At 39.3% G+C, this 19264-nt stretch overlaps 2 protein-coding genes across 6 annotated transcripts in view; one reads left to right on the plus strand and one right to left on the minus strand.

The window, feature by feature from the left end:
* Positions 1 to 48: 48 nt before the first annotated feature.
* LOC111251247 (roquin-2-like) lies at positions 49 to 14548 on the plus strand. 5 transcript variants are annotated; one of them, XM_086977616.1, is made up of 10 exons: positions 49 to 1151; positions 3503 to 3704; positions 3893 to 4043; positions 4260 to 4417; positions 5195 to 5395; positions 5654 to 5806; positions 6146 to 6415; positions 6960 to 7394; positions 7567 to 8000; positions 8303 to 14548. In XM_086977616.1, the coding sequence occupies exons 2-10, from the start codon at positions 3519 to 3521 to the stop codon at positions 8304 to 8306; spliced, it is 1992 nt and encodes a 663-aa protein (XP_086833742.1). In that variant the 5' UTR covers positions 49 to 1151; positions 3503 to 3518; the 3' UTR covers positions 8307 to 14548. The 5 variants fall into 5 exon arrangements, with proteins under 5 accessions (XP_086833742.1, XP_086833741.1, XP_086833740.1 ...); XM_086977615.1 differs by having other exon boundaries at positions 3893 to 4013; positions 7567 to 14548; XM_086977614.1 differs by having other exon boundaries at positions 122 to 1151; positions 7567 to 14548.
* Positions 14549 to 15281: 733 nt separating this feature from the next.
* LOC111242899 (ras-related protein Rap-2b-like) overlaps positions 15282 to 19264 on the minus strand; it is a 5527-nt gene continuing 1544 nt past the window's right edge. Inside the window, exon 3 of the mRNA XM_022787833.2 lies at positions 15282 to 19203. Coding sequence (XP_022643568.1) covers positions 19084 to 19203 — 120 coding nt within the window. The 3' untranslated portion in view covers positions 15282 to 19083. The remainder of the gene's footprint in view (positions 19204 to 19264) is intronic.

A 19264-nucleotide genomic window follows, 5' to 3' on the forward strand; every position in this document is an offset into this window, starting at 1 on the left:
TGCCCACTGAGTCCAATGTACAGTATTTATTCAGCGCTCCTGACTGATTACCTGGTTCGAGTTGTCAGCTGCTATTGCCGTTTGCTTGTTTCGGAGAGGGCGGGCAGCCCGGACAGCCCTGCTGCGCTCCTGGAGCGAGTACTTCATTGAACGGCAGCAGAAGGCGCCGCAGTTCGTTGAGACGACACCCGACTGCGCGACGGCCTTTGGCATTAACTGCCCAAGGTAGATCCCCGCACGAAACCAGCCACTAGCTAAACTGACCAAGTAACAAGCTCGTAGATTCGCCAACACTCTTCTCAATTCATCACGGCGCGTTTAGTTACCGTCGCTAGTGGCTCTGTATTGCTGGTGGCTAGCCAGAGAGCCGCTGTTGTCTTACTACGACCGCTGCGGTGAGCACAGGGCTAAATGAGCAGCCGAGTGTACTCGAATAGGGCGGCGGAGCTCCAGTATATTAGAAACAAGTGTTTCCTTTGTGGTACATTATCTCTGGAACTAGTTACTCTGTAGAAGGTTGTAGGTCCTGCGACAAATCTGCAGGCTCCCAGGCCGAGCTTGCAGTGCCGTGTGTGCAATTTTGTTTAACTGTGTGCGTGTAGTTGTATCTGTATACAAATTAAATTGTAGGAGATTTCTTTGCGGGTGGGTGCACCGGCTTCTGTTCTTTCTAGTCTATTATCAGCGAAGTGACCCAAATCTGCTGTCGAGGAACTAATGATGAAAACGCCGTCGATTACGTGCATTTTACACAAATATAAATGCTATGGAAGCTAGTTTCAATAAAAACTAGTACGCGTACGATACGCTAGTACTACTTGTATACGCCGATATGTGTCGATGGAGTGCCTGATAAATCAATGGCATTGTTACGTAGGTCAACGAGATTTCGTTGCTGGTCTTGTTGCTCGTGTTGTGCACCGCCACGAACAGTGGAACTTCGTCTCCTGCAATCGTGACCATGGTCGCCACCAATAGTCACCCCTTGCGCCAAAAAGGACCATGGTGGTGAGCGCTTTGAGCCTGCTCATTAATTATCGCTGCTCTGAGGGTTTAAAGTACGGAGGAAAAAAGGACAAACTCTCCAGTGTTTCTCATATGAATAGGTTGATAACGTGAGTGCTTGTCATAGTATCTCTAGAGTCAATAAGGTAAGTAAGCACGCAAAGCCCATTGGTGCAGTTGGAGCACGGAGCGAATGGAGTCGAATTGTGAAAATAACAAATGATATAATGAGCAGTTTGCAAGTATATGCAAATTATTATACCTGTGTGATAGTCTCTGTCAACGAGGAGGGTTAATCTTTCACAGATATTGCTAAAACAATCTGAGTCGTTACAGTAAAGCAGGTTTTTCTCTAAGTTTCACCCCATCTAAGAAAGCTTACTGGTCCTGACGCAGAACGGCTGAATGATAAAAACAATGTGTTGTTCTTACTAGTCGATTGTTTACTATTACCGCTGTGCTATTTATTATGCCAGTGAAGGAATAGAAACTGATGGTCTGCTGATATTGTCATCTCTGAACAGATGACTATGCAATTACTAACAGTACGGTTGGCGTAACGGAACGAGTAAGTCATTGGCGTTGTTGTATACGTCTCATGTCACTTTGTCAGATGTGAGAGCTAGTCCGCCTCACACTTCGGTAGCAAAGATGATCTGCCAGAGGAGGACGTAGCAATTAATTCCTAGAAAATAGTACGGTTCATCGTAACGCCTTCGTTGTGTAGTTCTATGACCTAGCGTAATAAACGTTAAACGATATTCTGTCGACTGCTACTACGCGTAGATTAAAAATAATAATTATTAAAAAAAAATCAATCGTCGCTGAACTAGGAATATTATGTTTGCTCCCAGTCGTCGGTTACAAGTTCTGCCTACTATGTCTAGCATTTTCTAGCGCACACGTGGATAAATGGTCGAACTAATCCTTAGGCTAATTTTATATACTACCCATTAAATATTTGCCTTCGTTATTCGTCCTAGATACTGGCGTATTGAGCAGGTACAAATTTACTAAGTATATAGTAAATATACAGGCAAAGCCTAGTTTAGTAGGCTTTGCCTGTTAGTAAGGCAACTAGTACAATTTGGCGAAGGACAAGTGCATGCAAATAATGTACACATCGGCAATACGTTTAGCCTTCACCGACATTTAGCCTTTCTGTTAAGACGTGCAGATCTAATATCCGGATTTTTCTTACAAACTACTTTCAAAACAGTGTTTAAAAACTAACAAATATTACTAACTAATTTAATTAAACTAATATAATAATTAAAAACTAACTAATATATAACTAACAAACTAGAAGAATCATTCTTAGTGGTCATGTTTATTCAAAGTGATTATTATTCACTGCAGCTATGCCTTCATTTCAGTACCTGAACAATGGACAACGTGCGTTGAGTAACAGATATAAACCCGCCGCTCGAATGAGCTAAAAAAAAATTTCCAGCTGAATTGAATTTTGGGCTCATAGAGAGTAGACGTTTTAAAAATTTAAGGACTCATAACGGCCAACACGTTCAATGCGAAAAGTTGCGCGCCCAGAGCAACACAAGGCGTTGGCAATTGATATTCTACTTTTTAAAATAGCCATTAATATATTTATAGAGATATTAATACACACGTAAATAAGCAGGAAAACAGCACAGCTGTGGAATGCCGTATGATAGAATGCTTGTAGCCTACCGAAGTTTTTGGGCTAGCATTATGACTAGCTTTACGACAAGTCACGATTCAAATCACGCATCCAATCATTTTACTATGTATTGGAAAGGATCGGTTAAGTAGGTAACGAATCATGAACGCTGCACCTCTGATCATAATAACAGAATGTATTCCACCAAGTCCACATGGAAAAATAGGCTTTGTACAAGGAAGACATCTACTTCTAGACATTAGAAATATGCAAATTTTTTTCAAGTATATTTAAGTAGGAATCCAAAATATGGTAAGCATGATTGCTGGTCTATTTATTGTTGACATAGTTCTGTACCTACTAGAGGAGCGTCAAGGGTCTGTACATTCTCATATTGATATAGGGGATATTGCTACAGACTACTCGTTGCTATATAATCGAGTTGTTGTCATAAACGGGGAGACAAGGTTTGCTGTCTCCTTTTTGAGTCCTGCCTAGATTACCACGTCATTCGTTTATATCAGCAAACGATACGACAACCGAACATCGGTATTAAACACTTCATATTAGAGTATCCGTTCTACATGAACTAGACGGCTCTCGATTTTTATTGTAAAAACAGAATATTAGAAAAATGAAATCGCTATAATTACCGAGTGGAGTAGTCCTAACTTCATGTCGCACGCTTTCTTCACATAACGATTAATGGTTAGAGAAAATAGAAACATAAATAATAGAAAATAATTGCAGTCCTACAAGCGCAATAGAAGACCATATCGAACTGGTAACTTTAAAATAGGAAGTTATCAGTTCAAGAAGATATCATGTATACATATATAATCAAAACAAATGAAACAGGTTGCGTTCCGCCATCATGGCTCCACCATCAGGCAAAGCAAGATCTGCAGATGTGGGAAAACTTCGTCCAACCAATATGTCCACTGGAGCTTCAGTCACGACTCTCACAACTGCTATTACAACACGGTCACCACCCGCAGTGATCATCCTCGAGTGTCCATGTTGTGAGCGCGAATTCTCCCTACAAATCCGACGCCCTCAGGTATGCTGCTGACTATCTTAAGATCAAAATATTGATTACCTTTCCACGTGTACGCTATACCTATTGCGTTACTCAAGCCTCTTATGACTCCACATGGTGCTTGCAAACTTATGCTAACGCTTACCATGAACTGGCAAAATGCAATAGCCCACGTACTAAATATAATTTATTTTTGAGCCCATTATTAGGTCCTTTCCTGCGGACACACAGTGTGTGAGCTATGTTCGACGACAGGACGACACCGCGAAACGTGCGACTCACCAGAACATGATGTTATCAGTGAAAACCTTATCTTACTACAGTTACTCGGTGAGCGACGGGAGAATAGTGAAGATATTGGTAAGGATGTTTTTATGTAGTTATATTTTTTTTATCGGCAAGCTAATACTTTGATGCGACCGTTTCCTTCTAGCTATCATAAAAAGGTTTCCTAGTAAATTATTAAGCTGATTCTATTTCAAAATTGTTTATTAAAGTACATGTCATTTAGATTTATTTGTATAAGAGTAAAATTGACTTCTATTATGTTCTGTCGTTTCGATATTTTTTGCATAGACTACTTCATCTCGATGGCGTACAGACAAATCTGTTCATTAGCCAGCCTCCTCCGACCATCACCAAACGCGCATGCAGCCGTCCTGAGTCGGCCGATGTTGCGAAAGCTTTTGGCATTCGTTAATTCGAATCTTGAAGAACCCTTCGGACTACATAAGGTATTGCGTTGAAAAAAAATCATCTAATATTAGATAATATGATGACGGATATTAATTTCATCATGATCATTGTAATTCCTCCTGCGTTTTTCCTACATTATCCACTGTAAAAATATACACTGGATGCTGGTTAGTATTGTTCGGTTACCTTTTTAATCTAACCTGCAGGTAAGAGTAAAGAGGTCATCGCTGTCCTATTGCTATGTCCTTACAGTTGTTTCACAAGCTTATGGCGAAGCGAACCCCAGTTTTCGAAAATCCATGTGTCTATTAATCCGCTCAAGAACCCAAACAAGTAATGTAAAAGGATCTTTAAGGAATTCTTAAGTGGTTCCTGAAGAAATCATTGTCTTCGCTTACATGGCAGAATATGAAAAAAATAGATTTTTTCGAAGTCCTATTTTATGCCTATTTTGTAGAGCTCGAAAAACGTTTAAGCGTTTTCCGTAAAACGTTGTTCTTACACGTAGTGCCTTCTTGCCAAAACAATCGCATAAAGGTTGCAGCAGTTTTCCGGATGATGTGGACATACAAATACGTATAATTTCTTGACTGCTATGAAGTACACGATTACTATTATTTACCCAATTATATGTTACTCAGTACCACTTTGTCTGCAGTTATAGGTTTTGCCAAAAAATTTGATAGATGCTAACAGACGTCTTATGCTGGCTGCTGGAGCAACAACTATTATAGTTGCAACCTTGTTTTTGGCGCCAAAAATTTGAAGAACATTTCTAACGGCGCAGTTTATGTTGACGCCTTCTGTTCCCGTAGGCATTGAAGGCGGCTCGCTCGTTAGCTGAACGTTCGCTTGTTGAGGTCATCCTCGAGCAGCAGTCTTCTGGCCAACTGACGGCATCCCTCTGGGCAGCGGTAAGAGCTCGTGGTTGTCAGTTCCTTGGTCCGGCAATGCAGGAAGAGGTTCTGAAGCTGGTCCTGCTCGCGCTTGAAGATGGATCTGCACTTTCAAGAAAGGTTTTAGGAATACACCTAGACAATAATAAATAAATAGATGTTTAAGAAGTTGTTATACCAAAATATATTTAGTGATGTACCGGGATCAATAGATAGTAAGATGAATAGACTCGTTTGCATGATACTAAGATATATTAGCACTAAGGACCACAGATGTGCCGACTTAGTTTGTTACATGAAGCAAGTCCATATTATTTAGTGAATTCATTGTGAGTATTTTTACTACGTAAGTCGTTAATAAGTTCTATTTTTATATAGGTCTTGGTGATGTTTGTTGTTCAACGTTTGTCAACACTGTTTCCGCATGCTTCGAAGACCTCGATCGGTCATGTCGTGCAACTTCTATATCGGGCTAGCTGTTTTGTCGTCGCGAAGCGTGACGGTGATTCTTCACTGATGCAGCTCAAAGAGGTATACGTTTTCAGACGTTCTACATTCGCAATACGAAACCAGTTTCTTTATCGAATTTTTTCTACACCACCTTCGAAATCATTAACTATTGCTAACCCGTAACATCTTTGTGCAAAGTAAAGTTTTGCCACTCTAGATTACACGGTACTGCATATGCCAGTCAAGATTCTGGTAAATTTATCGGTTGCCAAAAAAAGGACGTTATGCGCTCGGTTGAGGTTTAAAACTAGCTTACACTATATATCACAAAATAACTAGTTCTTGTGACTAAACGGCTAACTAAATGTATATATTGTTAGTTACTATTGGTAAATCAACCTCTACTGCGTCCTCTTTCAGGAGTTTCGTACCTACGAATCCTTACGACGTGAACACGATGCCCAGATTGTTTCGATCGCCTGCGAGGCAGGATTGCGTATCGCCCCGGAGCAATGGAGCAGTCTTTTATATGGAGACGGAACACACAGATCTCACATGCAGAGTATCATTGATCGTTTACAGGCTCCGCAATCGCTCGAACAGACCACTAGAGAATTATCGTCCTTAGCCACGAGAGCCAATCACCTACCGCTGGCGTCCTTGCTTCAGCTACTGCAGCAACCTCTCAAGGTATCAGTCATTTCAGACGAAAGATGTCGAATATATATACGGACATTGTGTATACGTCTAAATGGGAGCAAATAAATTTTTGTTTAAATACAGCTGTTGATCATGTTGTGTTGACCGTAACCAACAAATAAAAGCATAGGCACCATCATAATTGACATTTGATGATATAAGGTATAGAAATGCTTCTACCACAAACTAATTCTCATATCACTGCTAAAAAATGTCTTCATATATAAAAGAAAATCTAACATGTTCTATGCCAATGCTTTAATGAGATGCACAATGAAAAATAATAATAATAGTTTAATTATGAAGCTTAAGTTATGTATATCACTTTTAGTCGATAGTATAGACATATTTTTGTAACGCTTTTTAAATAACGTTTAGTGTAAGTTTACAGCGAAACCCATTTCTTGTCCAAGTAGAATCCAACGTGCCTGAATAGTTTATAAGGAGCATATTGTATTTGATAGGCCATGTATGTGCATAATCTAAATGGCTTTATCGTTTAAGAAGGGGTGTTAAGCCGCTGTTTTCGTTGCAGATTCTCGAATGGCAGCCGGACGAAGTAGCTTCATCGGGAGGAAAGGCTGTCTTCGATTTCATATCTGCAGCCGTCTCTACTGTGCATTGCTGTCTCTCACTCCTCCAGCAGCAGCAGCAGCAAGGGAGCGGTCCTAAGATAAATGGTCTTCCTTCACCTATTTCTGCCTCCCATCCATTCCAGCAACAACCCTCGCAGCAGCAGCAGCATCACTCCACGAGGAGCACCAATATGAACTGTAGCACAATAAACAACAATAATAACAGCACTGCTAATTGTAACGTCTGTAGCAGCAGCAGCAGCAGCAGCAGCGGCGGTGGTAACAACAACGGTCACAATGTCGATGAACATCTGTATAATGGCAGCTCGAATAACGGAATAACACCAGCTGTATCGCCATTGCACCCGTCTCCTTATCCGGCTTATAAATATAAAGTATGTATTAATAGTTTTAGATAAAAATAAGGTAAAAGAAAGTTAATTGTTGTCGTTTGTTTATTGGATGGCGCTCGTCTCTGTTGTATTGTAGCGACGTTTTTTGACAGCTTCGAGTCATAACATTTTTTGTGCTCATTTGGCTTCCTTTCAAATCTATTATACTCTGAAGGTGAATCTTTGTCGAGATATGAATCATTTTGGGGTTTGTCCACGGGGCGTCGTCTGCACGTTCGCTCACTCTATTCGGGAGCAGGAGCATTTTCGGACACGCGGCAAACAGCACAGCAGACCTCAGCAACAGCAACTTCACTTGACCCCGTCTCAGCAGCCTCGCCATCACCAGCTACAGCCGCAACAGATTCGTCCGTATCATCATCAGCCCCCCCAGCATGGACAACGTTATCCAGCAGCGGTGGTGGCAACGACTACCGAACAAGCGGCACAGCAGACCCCTATTATATTTCACTCTCTAACTGAGCCGCCGTCCCCGCCATCGCAGCCACGTCATCGCCAGCAGCATCATCATTATCATAATCACAGTCATCTTCAGAGTCCGCAGTCACAGCTCCACTCCACAGAACCAGCGGCCTCTGATGCCCGAAGGCAGGTTGTCGACGCGATCGAGGCCACTCCTCATTAAGACGACTGGCTTCAAGCGATCCGCACGCTACAAGACCCTGCGGCGCGTCTGTATAATGCATAAGAGTATCGACATTAAGGATCATAACAAATTTTCATTAAATCAGGGCGCCGGGCCGCGCTTGATGGCGGTACTGGACGTAAAATTCGAAGAGTTGATTGACCGATCGTTTTTGTTGAGACTAGAAAATTTTAAGCGGCAAATTTTTCGGTGCCGATTGCCGCCCTTAAATCGGAACGTTGTACGCTTTTCGTTATCGTTACAGGTGATAATGGCAGACGGTGGGTTTGTTGTGTACGTACAATAGGGACAGGGCATGGTGATGATGCGTGGTCGTGAAAAGACTTTTAGCCAAAAGCCTAGAAGGGACCTTTTTACTGTTCGAAGTTGATAGCATTGAAGCAGCATAAAACGATTAAGGTGGTGAAGTATCTTTTTGTTAGCAGATTCCGTTGATTGCAGCGGCGATTATTAATAAACGAATAGGCCCACATTAGACCTGCGGTTGAAGGCGAATGTCACTAACAGTATAGTTTATAGGTTTAGTCCTTCGGGAAAAGCATTTGCGTTATTGATGGCACAGTACCACTAAATGGTTTTGTACATTTCCCATATCAGCTGTAAGCGTGCACACTCCAGTCATGTGGCTGATATCTTGTCCTATTCTTTAAGTAATTATTATGGCAAGTTTCTACTCTAGGCAGGACAGAAGAAGCACCTGCTTATTACGAATGATTTTTGAGTTTTTCGTCTGCGTGAGTGAGTGAGAAGGTTATGCCTGCTGTGTGTGACAGACTGGTTCTCTCGAGCTTTCGCGCTCGTCATCGACGCCCAGATCGCACCGTACGACGTGAGCGAAGGATTTTCTCAGTAAGATTTCTACACTAGTGTAATGACATACATTTATACAACATCTAGTAGATAAAAATCCGTATAGCTGGTGCATTGCGAAGACAAATTTCGTCTGACGGCATGAAATGGTGACCGTGCAAAGAGCAATAGAGAAAAAATTATATATTTACCATTGATTATTAAGTAGCTGGTTACACAAAAAGGAACCGTTCGTAGGCTACAGCTCTATTATATGACAGACCACACTATAAAGGAAAAATTACAATATTGATCAAAATTAGCGTGCGATAAACTGCAACATACTAAGATCGAATGGATTTTTTTAAAAACATCAATAAGGTTCTTTGATGTGAAAATGTTCATGTGTACACAAGTATAAATGGGTAAAAACATGAGCGGCTTTCTAACCGGCGCTCAATATTCGATCATAGTTATTGCAAGGATAACTATTGATGGCATTTTACACCGATAACGTCGTCAAAGGATTTCTTTATGTGTGGGGGGAGGAGGGCGGCGACATTTTCAAGCGTTTGCCCGTACACTTAAAAAAAAATACAACTAACAGCGAATGCATACGTTTACTTCGACCATCGCTACCGAACGCTTATAGGCTGGACCATATATTCCACGGAAGCTATTGATAGTGGGGTTCCTACTGAGAGTTGTCCAGGTCCAAGGATGATTTAAAGGGAGCTAGCGTACGACCAGTGAACGGACTGTGGTTTCTCGCTAAAAAAAAAGTAACGATTTTGATAGCCTAACGCTTGCAGTATCGAGGTGCTACACCTGTAGGGCAAAGCACTTCGATTGTTTCGCCTGTACGCGCCATAGGCACGAACAACAGTATTTACGTCAGATTCAGGTCATGAAAATAACATTGGGTGGGCTTGTATTTGTTTCTCAGAAGCGAATCTTTATGGCCAACTAACCTGAATGAATTTAAAGTGAAAGTTTTCACGCATTGTTCGTTCTCATTTTGAATGAATCAATATTATATTTGCCCTCTAATCAGTTATCGTCCGTAATTAGCGCCATAGTTCAGGGCACTTGTGCTTGTCTCTTTGATGGCATCGACTACCTGAACATTGTAGGAGAGGTACAGCGTAAAAATTCTATTAGTCGAGAGCGAAGCACGACCATTTGCATAGCTTTTACGATTAGTATGATTGCTGTTGCTGTTGTTGTTGTTGTTGTTGTTGTTGTTGTTGTTGTTGTTGTTGTGAATGTACTTAATGATACAGTGCATGCCAAAGGAAGTAAACTATGAACGCTGCAACATCATCATAACACTCATTGATGCTCTCTATACGATTATTGTATCTGGTTGGTTTTTTGAATTACTTATCTAGTTAATCAACTGATAATCGTTGTTTATGCTGCTGATAATTATATCGTTGTTGATGTTGTAGAAAAGCTCTAGTTGTTATATAGCAATTAACTATATACACATCGATGGAAGATATCATCAAGTGCTTGGGCCTCTACCTCTTTATTCATGTCATCGTAATAATAACTAAACGTAGCAGTAATTTATCTAGATGAGATCGTGTACGTGCGAGGCATTACGATGGAGGAAAGATTTGAGAGGTAGCAGTAACGCGACCACTCACAATCTTCATCTGGCTCTTGTCTCAATTCGAGAGGCGATATTTTCGTTGCTAGACGTTCGTCATTTTGCCAAAGTCAGCAGTAATTATCGCAAGCTAAAATGATCAAAGACCATTTGCTATCGAATTGAAGAAAAATTCGTTTGCATTTGCTCGTTGTAAATATATTAGTGACTGCAAATATACACTTTTTCCCTGTTTTTAATACTCGTATATATATATATAAATAAGTGTATACAGGTGTTTTTTTTAATAAAAAATGAATGGCATTCATACATCTATTTGCATATACCTCCGATCATCTAACATGGAAGCAAACTCATTTGGAACGATATGTTTCTGTCTGATACCCGGACAGTCGAAGATGATCACCCGACAAATAACAGCGAATCGAGTTTCGTAAACCCTATCGCTCCAGGAGCTTACTACTACTACTATAACTTACACTGAAATTAAGTGACATTACATCAAAGGCACTCATCAAGTTAGAAGAATATGTTATTGATAATAAACAGAAAAACAGTCGGTTGTGCGAGCGGTGAATTGTTGAACGCAAGTTATTCGTACGGGAATGATTGAGTGATGCCCTACCATCGACACATCCCTCCCGTTACCTTACGACAAAAATAGCGGCCAATCTCAATGATAATAATAATAATAATAGTAGTTTTAGGTTACAATAGTTTGTATTGACTGTACATCAATGTCTGTAAACATACATACGCTTTTTTAATCACTAAGTTTAAGGGTGTGGACAACGTTTAAAATATGATCGCAGAATTCTCCCCTTATACACCCTTATACACCTTATTCCCCCCCCCCTGACACAAACTGATCGTCACTCATATAAGCTCCCCTGTAATATGAAAGTTTGATACGAGAAATCTTTTCAAAAGCATAAGAGCGCTGCACAAAGCAGAAAGGTGTCAGTCTTTTTGCCAAGGCAGTTTCTATAGCCTAGCGACCTTCTGTCTGAAAACCGAACACAGTATGGAAAACCTTTTTCCTTTAAGCAGTCTGTTCGTTTGTTACTAGAGAAGATTTGATGTAGAAGGGTATAGATACCCTCCGTGATAACCATAAACGTCAATTACAGTTACAGAAAATAAAGCGGTATTTCAGATTAAACAATTTTTTACCTCCAAAAATCGATCTGCTCATTCCGTGTTACCGTCGACCGATAGCGCACGTTTTTTCGTAGCGGCCTCGACGATTCCGCTGATGGTGCTTTAGTCCCCACGAGACCGCCACATACATAGCTTTCACAATGCACGTAATTATATGTAAAATATAATGCTATATGAATGTGCAATAATAGAAATTTAACAGGCATTTGTATTCGTGAAATAGTCACAAATAGCTCCTTGATTTTGTGTTAATATCATGGCCGTAGCCGGGTAGTGTACTGGGCTTCTTTAGCAACTATGCCTGTTAGCGCTTTGAACCGTCCACGCGGCAAAACTTCGCAGGGAAATAAGGCTTCACTATAGGAGAGCCTCAATTGTTTGGCTGTTTCGAATTTCTTGTCTATATCGTATAACCCACGTAGTATACAAAACGTATTGAATCGTTATTATTATTATCAATATTATTATATCTAACAGCCATCTTTGCCGTGAAGTAAATAACATCGTTGATTATTTAGCTTTACTTAAGAACAAGTACCTATTAGTGGTTGTATTTTGCGATGAAAATACTGGTAACGAGTATTTCAATATATGATGTATTAGGTAAGTGCATACGAAACTACTCTTTTTGTTTATTGCTTTCCGTTTCTAATTCTTCACTTGTTGGTGGTCAACTATTGTGTATTCCTAAGAAGGTCATTGTTGTTTTCGATAAAGCAGTTTCCGTCGTTTGTTCCGATCACAGAAGTTTAGCTTGAGTTCAAACTCTAAGTTGCGGATATAGAGTAAAAAAGAACAGCATTTTAGACATTCCCCTCTTGTCTTCTATTGAAGTCAAAAAGGCTACCGAACCAAGCCGGAATATGTGCACAGCGGGCTGTGCTGTTACGATGAAAACTTTATAGTTGAACATACCGTTAAAAAGTGATTTACTAGTTCTAAACAGCGTATCTTTGGCCTAACAACGCATCCTACTCGACTCGTGGAACTCATCAAAGGCTTTACCTTTAGGCATTTTTGAAGGAAAACAATTTTTTAATTATAGAATTCTCATAAAACGCGAAAAAATATCGCAAGTTCCTATCAAAGCTTTTTGAAAATGGTATCTGCTCGCTCTAAAGATGTACCCATCTTTAGAGCGAGCAGATTAAGAGCTTTTCAGTGACACATAACACTTGAACGTCGACGAACGAAAACGGCAACAAAGGTGAACGTTATGTATATATATATATTCTCCATCCCTTTAAAATGCTATCACTCCTCTTTATCGACCGTTTTTGTTGCCCTAGGCACGTGATCGGCTTGAAGCAGGAGTCCCCAGGCCACCAACTAAACTCATAAACGCCATCTTAAAAGCACCGTCTCTCGTATGGAAAAATGTACATCAATGTATGCATAATTGTATACAGCAATATATATATTGTTGTGTGACGAGTGATTATGTCTCCTCGTCAGCAAAAAAGGTTTCAGCTCTTAGTTTACTAGTCATTTTTAACTGTGTAAGGAAAAGAGGAAAGCTTAATCTGAACGTAATGGAACATCAGTTGCTAATGAGTCCTGATTCCGTGAACGCTATGTGACTATTAAGGCTAATTCACGTATAATATAACTAAGAAAATTGAAATTTAATATCATATCACTAATAAGAGCTTTCTTTTGTCAAGTATTTAGCCTTAACTTACAATATAAAGTTAAGACTGAACACGGTAGCTGATCATGGATTTGCATTAGTAACAAGAACATTGACTGAATTAAAATTCAGCTAGACATGATCGTTTTCTTCAAATACTTTTCTTGCTAATATCCTTAAGCGCTACAGACGTACAGACGATTTGACCAAATGTTTGTCCCCCCTCCAGCCCCCCAGAGGCAAACAATGGACGTCACTAATGACTGCTAAGAACAATAGAAGTCCACACAATAGACGAAACCCTCCTTGTCCACATACTTCTGTATTTATCGAATAAGCACCATTTGCGGTAACAGCTGCTCTATTTATCACTAGCCGCGAGGCCAACTGCAATAGATGCTTGACTGGGCGCAGAAGGGGAGAGTTGTTTTATTTTCCCCTGCTATGTATGAATATCATATGATAAGGCTAGCAAAACAAACACTGCGAAAAATCCACGTAAGAAGAACATCTAAATTTAGCATCAGATTGCTTCAGGTTCACGCTATGCACTGAATATGTCAGCACTGGATGCTGTTACATAAGGCAACAAAGACAAGACTGTATTCGTACGTTTTTGATGTGAATATATTTTTAATCATTTCTGCTGTTGCAGGTCTACCTTGTTTTTTATTGTCGTTTATTTGTTTACTTTGTTATCATTATTACAAATAATAATATAGAAACAAACTACCAGAAGAGAGAATAATATTGTGATATCTAGATAAGGACGCATTGAGAGTATAGTTCTACCCCTATATCATACATGTTCGTTTGTAGCGTTGTAGATACCGATACTGAACGAGCTATTCCGGAAGGCCGATGTCAACACTTTTTAATACTGTGAATACTTCAGACTCCTCTGATTCGTTGTAAAGAAGGATTAGGATTAATAGGAGTGGCGAGCGACCTTGATATTGCGAGCTCTTCCTATATACAGTGGGTAGTAATGTAGAAGAACGCTCCACTTCCACTATAATGAATTGTGGCAGACCTCTTGAATGGCTGCCGTTTCGAAATACGATGGTCTGTACTGATAGAGGAGTGTCAAACTTTCAAGCAAAGAGCAGTTAATATTATAGATACGCCTAAACCTCACATGGAATTACGTTTTCGAAGATGCTATATGTTCTAAAATAATACAATCAATTTTTGGGCAATTTAAGCGTGACCCGTGGCAAACTGGGTTAAATTTATTTTTATAGTCATTTATTGCTTGAGACTATTACATAAATTTCGATGAAGATCATCAACAATAGCAACAGCAGCACAAGGAGTCAATTTTTACTTGATTATTATGCATATGGGCATAAGTATTAAATGTCTGCTTGGCTTCGGTTTTGTTTATATTGCTGATAAAAAGAACCTATATTTGCATATATAATCAATAATTCCATATTTATTTAATTAATTTTCTCATCCAATTTTTAATTCCAAACGTATTTAATTTTTAATACATATTTACTAAAAGCCTGCAGAAAGTGAGAAAAACAAAGAAAAAAAACTCAATCACTGAAGATTTTTTGCTCTACATTCATACACGTTATATATATATATATATTTTTTTTTTCTATTGTTTTGTTTTTGCTGGCTACGTTTCTTTCTTTTATATGTAACACGGTGTTGGCTCCATTCTTGTAATGTAATAGTTTGGAAGAACAAACTGGACGCCGAAATGCTATCATAATAGTGCGATTGGTTCCTTTTTTAAATGCTTTTATTAGTAGTTTTTACGCTAACACATTTTAATTATTTCATATTTCCTTACTTTCAATTTTCAAATTAAAATTTTAATTTCTGTTAATTTTCTACAGCAAGTACTTCTCCGCATTTATTGCCGCCTTCCGCAGCGTCAGTAGCTTACCATATTTCTCATCAACGATTTTAGCTATATATATATATGTCACTCATATCTTCGTATCTTTATAGAACGTCACTTTGAACATTATTTAGAGGATCTGCAAAAAGGTAAAGGACAAACGCCTATCGTTACAATATATAGGTATTTATTAACAGTAATAATAGTTGTATTTACCAATATCACTGTGAATATGTATATATAATTATCGCTGTCATTATGATGGGCCCTGTCTGAACGATAAACCTGTCTTCATTATTTCTGTAGCATGGCTTTCGTAGTTTTAAAAAAATCCCATTACTATGATAAAATCATTGATCGTTCTTTCTCAATACAGAAGAAAAGAGGTCGAAATATGAGACGACTAATTAGCGTTCAATGAGTAAATACATGTTTCACAATGAGTACAGCTTTTCTTTTCGGAGCCATAAAAAATGACGGAAGGCCTAGATTTCGCTTTTGCTCTATCTTCGTGTTAGCGTCCTAATAACTTTCACCACTTAACTATTATCGTTTACTCTAATATTAAAAACGGCGTGTCGCTTAATGACACATCTATTTATCGTTCCCGTCTAGTAGCCTACGTTTAATTTCCGATATTTCAAACGAACCCGCGCCTGCCACCCTCAATGGCGCGCTATTCTTGTCGTCCCTGATCATTTGCCACGTTCAGCATGCTTATGTATGTCTACGTGTATATATATATATATGTATATATATATATATATATATATATATATATATATATATATATATTAACGAGCTGTTAACGATCGAACCAGCTTAAAGCTTGATGTCTTTCTTATCGACCTCTCATCCTCCTGCTACCCTGTCCCTCTCGTCAGGATACATCACTAAAATGACTTCTTGTTTCAATACGTTTTATAAATGTTGTCTATGTACCGTTGCTCAAGCTGGAAAGTTTTATTAATTCTATACTGAAAAAAGTAGCACACACTCGTAGATGTATGGGAGTAAAATAAACTGATCAAATTTAATAGATTTTTTTTTATGAAGTTACAGTAAGATGTTAATAATGGTGGCTTTTTTCTCGTTAATTTAATGACATTCAATAGATAGATAAATTGCTAGGTATCGACCATGTTTTCGAATAATTTACACTCCAGATCTTCTGTGTTTAGTTCTATTCAGTAACTTAGTTGTTTGCAACACGTCCTTCGAATATTACGACATCTGCGTATTTATTGTTGTTTGCTTAAAAAAATTGTTGTTGTTGTTGCTTTGACGCTTCTATTGGTGATTACTCTCGTGGTACAAGAAAAAATTATTAGTTACCTACATTGCAATGCGGAAGTAATTTCTCACATTATTTCGTTTTTTTTTTTTGTATATTCTTTACTTATTCTATGTATATCGTTATTGTTTGCTCTCGTTTTCATGCCATCTCTCGCATCAGCGACACCATCATAATCGTCGTCTATTCATTATCTACGTTTTTATATATAGTAGGTTTATATACAGTCAGTAGTCGGATGTGTCCGTGTGTGATTCCAAAGGAGTATTAAAGCAATAAGCGCCTGTACAAAGCGTCCTCGTTGTTCATCATGAAATGAAGACAATGTTATTTTAAAAGTTAAAGAAAGGGAAATTTCTTCAGAAAACACTTTCTAGGAAAAATAATATCGTAACGAAATATGATAATCGCATTACGGAAGAAGAGCACATTTTGATCCTTCGAAAGGCGTGTTGATGCTAAGTTTTAGAAGTAACCTCGGAGATCGGGGAGGTGGATATGGCGGCGAGAGGTAAAACGCGCTGTTCAATGGGTGCAAGTTCTTCTTTCACAGCTTGCATTATTTAAGTGACGTTCACTGCATTATAAAACTAGTGTATGAGAAAAACGAGAAAAATCAGACATCCATCATTTTCAAGTCATCTTTCAAAGAATCGCATACGTCTGTCACGTGTCGGATGTCAGCTTTTAACCCCCGGGGGTTCTACAGGGTCGAAGGCGAGCCAGGGTCGGGTAAAATACTAAACAAAAAAAGCCTAAGTAGTCAATGAACGTACTGCTAAAAGTCATCTCATTGTCGTATTTCGTCTCTACTAACATGTAACCACCGTGTGAGGGAAAGCAATGGATTCCACTAAGTCTACCCGCCTTTCTCGTTTAGTATGCAATCGTACGCGGTATTACTCCCTTGCTTAGCCGGTGCATACAAACACATATGGAATCAATGAAACACAGTTGAAAACGAGTCTTAAGAAGGAGGGCATACGTGAGCAAAATATAACAAGTACCTACTTCTCACACTAACGATCGATCATTAACAGTACACATCACTTTAAACACAAAATAAACGTTTATCTTTCTTCTTTTTTAAGGAAACACAGTCGACCGTTTGCAGTGTGAGCGACACTTCATCATCCTACGGCATTAGTGATAAACTTTTCGCGCAGTCGCAATGCTTGTTCTTGTGGCCTAGGGCACTTAAGTATTGTGTGATCGTATCAACCACCGCGTCCTTAACTGATCATTAATTAGTGTAACTCAGATTTTACCCAGCTGACACACGGATCTAATTTGTACTGTATTACACTATTGTATAAATAAAACGGGTCTTAATTTCCACAGAGTTGAATGTCTGGGTACGTATTCATGTCGTGTTAACAAGCATTGTTACTGTCATTACTGTTACTACTGCCGCACGAAAAAGTTCTACATTTTTTTCAATTTTCTGCAACACATATGTATTCTACATATACATTGTAGACCGTCCTCAAGCAATAGGGCTGCTGGAATCACCAACAGCCTGTGGCGAGCGAACAAAAAATGTAATCATATTTTAAAAACTTGGTTCCCGACCCTGGAAGTATATTTTTTCTCATAACACAGACTATGTCAGTTAGCATTAGTGTTAGCTTTTAATAGTCCAATGTGTGCAATTTCGACTTCGCAAAGGTCTTCATCTCGGCAATGCCTTATCTGTTACCACTTCATTCAAAGCGACGTTGCGTCCGAAATCGCCCATCGAAGGACCTTTACGCGCAAACACCTTTTCATAAACTATCGGCGTCTTCGAAGAAATGTCAAACTAAAGGCTCTTGACGCTTAATAACAGTAGAATGAATAACGGTGATCCTATAGAATGCTTCAGTGAATTTGATATGAGCATCAACTCCCTCGATTCCACATTTTATTTGGTTGGTCGTAGAACACAAGTCCACATTCATTTAGAACAACATCACAGGCATTCACGTTGCTTCAACGCACTCAGTCATAAGAGTTCAATCACTGGGGAAGCTTCGAGGCAGAAGGCTGCCGTTAAACTTTACAGCCACGAAATGGACTTATGATGGAAATAAAGCGGCATAGTTCCTGCCGCAGCCCTAAACAACGTCCATTAGGGCCATTGGTCCTCTAGTTTCCGGCAGTAAATCCAGTGCTGCACACAGCTTATTTTCATACGAGAATTGTACAGTTAAATCTTTAGTTAGTGCAGGTATACCGCCCATGCAACGTACAACCAATTGAAGACGCGTAACCGAGTCAACTTGACAGAAGCCGCCCACTACTATCCTCTACAAACATGACCTCCTACTTAGATTTGTTTTTCATCGGCGGATTGAAACAACAGCTCCATTTACGATTGGCTTGGTACCGATGGTGTCTTGAGCGGTGGCCCTAAGTTGTCCTATATGGTCCTTGGTAGAATCATCGATAGGTTTGCGCTTGTTCTTTCGCTATCTGCTTTGCCACCACCACCACCACCCTGTCCTCTACCTCCTAGGACCTTCCCGGACTCCATGGTTCTCAGTCGGATGTTAGTCAAGGTCAATAATCTTTTATCATCTCAATACGAGTGTCCCCTCTCATCTATTATTGTAGGCTTTTATCGAACTAACTGTCCATATATTGTTCGTGTTATTTGTGTGTATCATCTGTGCAATACATGTATTTGTATATAATTATCACATAAGCACGCAACAGCAGCATACGCCATCGGCTTTGCCCTTCGATGGGAGAACGTTCATTTCCCGAACGATTTCTGCAAACATCTCGTCCACGTTTGATTTGAACTTGGCCGATACCTGTCAACAATGAAAAAATGCCAAATGCACAACAGAAATTGATATATATACATGTATATAT

This window comes from Varroa destructor, unplaced genomic scaffold, assembly GCF_002443255.2.
Source record: "Varroa destructor unplaced genomic scaffold, Vdes_3.0 BEIS01000001.1, whole genome shotgun sequence".
In the NCBI taxonomy this organism is placed as follows: domain Eukaryota; kingdom Metazoa; phylum Arthropoda; class Arachnida; order Mesostigmata; family Varroidae; genus Varroa; species Varroa destructor.

What these genes read in the sequence shown, in the direction of transcription:
- LOC111251247 (XM_086977614.1), top strand. Translation starts at nt 3,519, where the DNA reads ATGGCTCCACCATCAGGCAAAGCAAGATCTGCAGATGTGGGAAAACTT. An exon ending in TACTGCAGCAACCTCTCAAG is followed by an intron (nt 6,416 to 6,959) that starts GTATCAGTCATT and finishes TTTTCGTTGCAG; the next exon opens with ATTCTCGAATGGCAGCCGGA. An exon ending in ATCCGGCTTATAAATATAAA is followed by an intron (nt 7,395 to 7,566) that starts GTATGTATTAAT and finishes TATACTCTGAAG; the next exon opens with GTGAATCTTTGTCGAGATAT.